Source organism: Nanorana parkeri, unplaced genomic scaffold (genome assembly GCF_000935625.1).
Source record: "Nanorana parkeri isolate BGI_ZX_2015 unplaced genomic scaffold, ASM93562v1 scaffold2774, whole genome shotgun sequence".
Lineage (NCBI taxonomy): Eukaryota > Metazoa > Chordata > Amphibia > Anura > Dicroglossidae > Nanorana > Nanorana parkeri.
The window spans coordinates 23,756-30,631 of NW_017309042.1; the positions used below are offsets into that span (position 1 = coordinate 23,756).

Here is a 6,876-nt window from a genome sequence, read left to right on the forward strand (position 1 = left end):
TAAGGTGTTCACTTACCTGTGTAGACTATGTTGTCATAGTTGTCATGTATATTGAAGAATTGGGTCACATACATTGTATAGCCAACATTTCAGAACCACGCCGGGTCCCTTTGTCAGGGCGAACATAGTGACAAAAGTGTGAACTAGACATGTGCACCAGCAAAAAATCTGTTAAGTTTCGTTTTGATTCCGAATTTGCATTATTTAGTTTTTCGGATTCGGGTCCGAAATTAAATTTGTTTTGGAATTCGGACGAAATTCGTTAGCGGTAGTCAGGTCGAAATTTCGTTTTTGGATGAATTTCCGTTTTTTGGACAAAATTCCGGGTTTTTTTGTACAGTCTGCAGGCTGAAAGAAAAAAAAATATTTTTTTTTCTGTCATTTTGCTTCAACGAAATTTCGTCCAATAAACGAAATTTCGACCAGACTACCGCCAACAAATTTCGGGAAATCGGATTCGTTTGCATTCGTTTTAGCTGCAATTCGGAATTTCCGAAATTTCATCCGAATTTCGTTTCGGACTGAATCGCACATCTCTAACATAGAGTGTATTTGACACCATCCAGATTGTTCCACAAGGGCAGACACACTTTGCCCTCTTGTTCTTGCTGTCGCAGCGGGGGCTGACCTTTGGCATATGATCTAGGACTGCCCAGATATCTACACCTACTAGTTAAACATTACCAAGTTCATAAGTGATAAACTGGGATCCCCCCATATTCATAGAGGGTTATTCACTATGGAGCCGAAGAATCCAGCAGTAGCCAAAGGGCCGACCTTTCTCCATGCAAATGACAGCTGGGCGGAGCCAGCTGTGATCTCACGGCTGGCTCGGCCCAGTTGTAATGAGAGATCAGCGTCCCCAAATGACCTGGGGACGCTAATCTGTCATTAAACAATAACAACTGGGCGGAGCCGGCCGTGACGTCATGGCTGGCTTGGCCCAGTTCTTAGTTATTGGCCGGCCCAATTGTTTTTATTTTTCCGGCATCTGTCAGATGCATCATTATGTGGCGGGAGTTCGTTGGATGCGGTCGGGTCGGCGTGCATCCTTCTTTTAAAAATAATTTTTTATGTCGTTGTGGACAATGCTGGACATCGTGATTTACGCTAGATTAAGTTGGCAGATCAATTTTTTGTTTAAAAAATAAATAAATTACTTGTCAAAAACTTGTCTTTTTTTTTTCAATTACAGGAATACTTTTTTAAAAGTCTGCCATCTTGTTTAAACATTTAATTTAACCCTTTAGTGAATGGGTAGGGGTACTCTGATGTGAATAAGCCCCCTGCCCACACCCCCACAACCAATGCCCCAGGGCTTGTGAGGAAGAGGCCCTTGTCCCCATCGGCACGGGGACAAGGTACTTTTCCAGGGGCGACCCTGGAAAAGCACCCTCCCAGTGCCGAGTGCCATGTGGCCTGGTATCGCGGGGAGGGGTTAGCGCTCACTCGTCCACCCCCTTTCCTGCCCTGCCAGGCCTGTGCTCGAACCAAGGGTCTGGTATGGAATTTTAGGGGGACCCCATGTCCCTTTTTTTTGCATTTTTGGGGATGGGGGTTCTTCCGTAAAATTCCTACCTTAAGGGCCTAGTATGACTTTTGGAGGGAATCCCACACTTATTTTTTCTAATGGGGTCCCTCCTAAATTTCCTAATGGTATTTAGTTGTCTCCAATTATAAAAAGCCGACAAGTTTTTTCTTTAGAACTTTTTATTTGTAAAATATAATGAAAGAGACACAAAAGGAATGTACATGAAAGGAATGTACACAAAAAAAAGGGATCTGGGGGAAAAAAAAACCCTTTTAAGTGACATATAATAAATTAAGATTTCATGTTAATGCTCATGGGAATGTAATGAATCCTCTCAGAATATAAAAAATACAATTATTTTCAATGCATTACATTTTTGTACAATAAGTATACTAAGGTGGTACGCCAATCAACCTCTGGATGATTTTAACTGCCGTGTGTTTTCTCTTTAGAGGGATTTTACATTACTTGTCCCAGGGAGAGTTGTCCTGGGGCAAAAAGTCAGGGGAACTCCAATTGTCCAATATAATGGCGGAAAGTGAAGCTCTCCCAATGGGCCCCAGTGATAACAGTCAAAGGTGGGACTTCCTTTTTTTGTTTTGTTTAGACCCCCTTTTACTTCATGTCATGAGATTGAGAAGTAAAGGGGTTTTATCAGGAGATTAGGAAGTAAGGGGTACCTTTGATCATGAGATTAGGAAGTAAGGGGTACCTTTTATCATGAGATTAGGAAGTAAGGGGGTGCCTTATGTCATGGGATTAGGAAGTTAGGGGGTGCCTTATGGCATGAGATTAGGAAGTAAGGGGGTGCCTTATGACATGAGTTTAGGAAGTAAGGGAGTGCCTTATGACATGAGCTTAGGAATTAAGGGAGTGCCTTTCGTAATGAGCTTAGGAAGTAAGGGGGTGCCTTATGTCATATTAGGAAGTAAGGGGGATACCTTATGTCATGAGATTATGACGTAAGGGGTATCTAATGTCATGAGATTGAGAAGTAAAGGGGTATTTTATGTCATGAGATTAGGAAGTAAGGGGGTACCTTATCAATATAGAAACATACAAGTATAAAAAAACATGTAACCCTTCTCCACTTTATGCAAAACTATTATGAAAAAGGTTTGGTGGGAATTCTCCCCTTAAGTGAAGATCATCTATAAACCTCTTGATAAATATCTCTAGATGCACCCAACAGATCACAATTTAAAAAAAACCCCACCATTACATAACACAACCATAATATCATTTCAGGAATACAACTTTTATATGAAAGAAAAAAAAAAGCTTCCCGTTAATCATTTTTACTTGCTTCTAACAGTCATACACATTATTAAAAAATCAGGTTGTGCGTGTGGTCACTCTTCCTCAGCATTTCATACAGGGCAGTGGTGAGCAAGGGTACAGGCAAAGCATGACTCCTCTGACTGGCAATAGTTTTAAACAAGAGCAGGTGCACACAAGAAATGATTCAGGGTGTATAATTCCCTACATTGTGTATCAGCAGCTGCCCAAGATCAACAAACAGGAAGTACAGTTTCTGGACATGTAAAATAGCTCCACCTTTAGACTTTTGCAGAAAACCGTTCATTCAGACGGGAGCTGATAAAACAGGAAAAAGATGAATGAGGAGTAGTGATCTATAGCAGCCAAGCTCAGATCGGCCTTCTTTAGCCTGACGTCTCCATGGGTTGTAGCTTAGTTTGAGGGAGAAGAAAAGCAACCAACATCTATGGCAGGATTTTCACTTTGTCAGAAAACATCTGACCAATCAGATATATTTGTAGCAGACGTTGCTGCAGTATATGTATGGCCAAAGAAATTCTTTAAACACTTTTCTCGCCCATAGATAGTCCTGGATGTACATTGTCTTGGCCCTTGTATCTATTTTCAGGTCTACAAAACCATATCTTACACCATTTAATGTTAAAGTCCAAAGTGAAAAGCACAAAGTTCCACGGAGTTCAGTTTTCCTTCATTTTTTCTTTCGCACTTTTTCTCTTCCTCTGCAAAGTTTTCAGTTCCGTCATCACAGTCAAGGTTTTATAAACCCAATGGACCTATTATAAATGGCAAGGTAAGAACAAATGATCAGTCTAATAATGTATGGGTGAACAAACACATGAAGATATGTAGGTTTTTAATGATGCATCATCCAGTTTATTGTGTATATGAACACTAAGGGTAAGCCCAGGTTGAGACCAAACCCAGTCCTAACCTGAGCTGCCCCGACCCTGGAAGAAAACTCCTTTGGCTGCTGTCAAATCAACTGCAGCGGGACATTTCCTGTCCACAGCTGCGCGTGAGCAAAGGGGCAGGATGCAGTGATGTCATTGAACTTATATGGCTACATGATCAGTACACGATCTCCCTCTGATCTCCTCTCCGGTATCAGAATGCAGGAAGTGATGTATGTTACATCACTTCCGCATTCAGCTGTCATTCCCGACTACAGAAGCAGATTTCTGCTTCTTTAGCTTCCCTGGGGGTCCCTAGGTGACATTAGGGGTCTTGGAGACCCCTGATGTCTCCATAAAGAGGACCTGTCATGTAAATTGGCTATCACATAGGGGGCTCCATTGTGCCGCACATGTTACATATCACAGCGAACGTCGGAGTGAGAGCAATAATTATGGCGCCATTAATCACTGTTATCACTAAACTGATGAGCGGTAAAAGCTTTTAAAGCGTCACCTATGGCCAATTTTGGGTGTGGTAGTTTTTTGCTATTTTGCGGGCACGCACAATTTTAAGGCTTGACATGTTTGGTGTCTATTTACCCGACGTACAGTCCGTGTACCCATTGCACTCCTGACCGCATATCCATCAAAATAACGTGGGTGCTCGGTAGTCGACGGATGGCCACCGTCATAACGATGCAAAAGAATATGGACACCGGCACTCCAAAAGTAGATGGAATACGTCTATTTATTTGACGTACATGCAAAAAGATAGCATAGCACACTTAGTGCCACGTTATGCCGGATGAAGGGGATCCTACGTGACCCTGAAACGTAGCACTAAGTGTGCTATGCTATCTTTTTGCATGTACGTCAAATAAATAGACGTATTCCATCTACTTTTGGAGTGCCGGTGTCCATATCTTTTATTTACACGTATTTTATATTTTATCTGAAGTGGACTTGAGCTTTTCACTTCAGATTGTCCAAAGTTACCTTTTAAACTAAATGTGGACTTTGTGCTGAATAACCCACTGAATATTTTAAATCTCTCTGAGCAGCATTTTGATCCGGGTCTCCTCCACATTGGTTTTCTCAGCACACTTTCGCCAAATAAAATTGTTTCAATATACAAATGAATTAGGCAATAAGATCAATAGAAGTTACTTGAAATACTGAAGGCATTACTCACCACAATTATTATCGTATTGAACAATAACGGAGCAGAAAAAAACAATGAAATGAACATCCCAGAAGAATCGAAGTATTGCTGCTTTGAATAGCTTCTGAATGACAGAAAAGATAAACAAAACCATTTTAAAACTGTGAATATGGAGAAAACTATACTACGAGGTCTACGAATATCTAAAATCAATCATTCCATTAGGGAATTCAACACACAGACTTAGACGCAAAATTCAATTCTTCTAAGAAAATAAACACTTCAGGTTCTATATCTCCTATTCACCAAAATGGTTAGTTTTACAGAGCTGCCCATGTTGGTTATTAAATATATACAACCCTATACAGCACACTAGGAATGTACCGATACCACTTTTTTAAGACCGAGTACCGATACTTTTGATCAAGTACTCGCAGATACCAATTACCGATACATTTTCTTAAAGGGACAGGTCACATTTTTTCTAAAGCAATACAAACTAATGCTTTAAGGTCACTTTCTTAATATTATGATTCATGAGATGACGAGGGAGCATGACGCCGGCTTCCCGGCCAATCCGAATGCCGGGCGCTGCGTCATTACACGGCGCCCGGCTTCCGGATTTGCTAGCTTCCTGACCAATCGGGAAGCCGGCTCCATGCTCTCTCATCACAAGTGACGAGAGAGCATGGAGCCATTTCCTGGCCAATCAGGAAACCGGTCAGCGTGTAATGATGTGCTGCCCGGCTTCCTGATACAGGAAGTACTCGTGCTAGGTATCGGAGCATTTGGGTGAGTACGAGTACTCACCCAAATACTCGGCATCGGCACCGATACTAGTATCGGTGCATCCCTACAGCACACCTCTCCTTACAGCTCTGCCAGAGAACCTTAAAGGAGAACTATGGGGTAAGGCGTTTCCCCATAGTTCTCCTTTAAGGGCCCATTCACGCTATGGCATTGCAGTAACACACATTACATGTGTTGGTGTGATGTGGTGCCATTCATTTTGAATGGTTTGCCTTTATTTGAATAAAACGCTATTATGCTCTGCGATTTTCTGCTTCATATTCATGTCTGAGACTATATGGGACACTACTGTGTGAGAGGAATACCATCCAACTGTTGAGCCAGGATCAATGTCAATAGAGGCCTGCTGAAATCATGATGTACAATGCAGAGCTCACAGCCCTGCATTATACCAGAGGATACCGAGGGAGCTTTAACCCCTAGGCATAAACTAGCAATTAACCAATGCAGCACAAGGGTAGCCACACTGCAAGGGTTGTTTTTTTTTTCCATTCTTCCCCGGAGATAGGCTTTCAATATCACTGTGTTTAGACTAATATTAAGCAGTACCTTTGGATTGTATTCCTATGAACTTGTATGGAGACAAATGCAGTTATGATCAGAATGCACAAGCTCCAAGATGGATACCCACCTGTCACTGTCAGATGCTAGACGGTATATACACTGAGTGGCCAGATTATTATGACCACCTGACGCTTGTAGGCAAATTAGCTATAATTACGCGCTGAAGTTGCTAGATGGCCAGACCATTATAAATAGGGAAGCAGGTTGTTTACCACGACAGTAGAAGTGATTTGTTTCTGAAGCTATGGGTAAACAACGCGATTTAACAGCCTTTGAACGTGGGATGATTGTTGGCGCTCAAGCCATGGAGCGAGTATCAGCAAAACAGCAAAATTAGTTAAATGTTCAAGAGCAGCTGTTGTTAAAGTGTTTAAAGACTGGACTGTCAGCCGAAAATCTGGGTCTGAACGTGCAAATTGTGGCCGCCAGCAACTAGTCAATGTTAGGGCAGAACGGAGAGTGGCAAGACTGGTACAAGACAACAGAAGGGCAACAGTGCAGTGTCAGATTCCTCGCATCACCTTTCATCATCTCGTGGAGTCAATGCCAAGAAGAACCGCCGCAGTATTGAAGGCAAAAGGTGGCTCAACGAATGAACTGATGGGGTGGTCATAATAATCTGGCCACTCAGTGTA

General features: G+C 42.1%; 1 protein-coding gene across 1 annotated transcript in view; it reads right to left on the minus strand.

Moving 5' to 3' along the window:
- Window positions 1–3,489: 3,489 nt before the first annotated feature.
- The window catches only part of TMEM18 (transmembrane protein 18), a 9,018-nt gene continuing 5,631 nt past the window's right edge, over window positions 3,490–6,876 (minus strand). Inside the window, exons 4-5 of the mRNA XM_018574155.1 lie at window positions 4,898–4,991; window positions 3,490–3,585 (exon numbers count right to left, since the gene is read on the minus strand). Coding sequence (XP_018429657.1) covers window positions 3,490–3,585; window positions 4,898–4,991 — 190 coding nt within the window. The remainder of the gene's footprint in view (window positions 3,586–4,897; window positions 4,992–6,876) is intronic.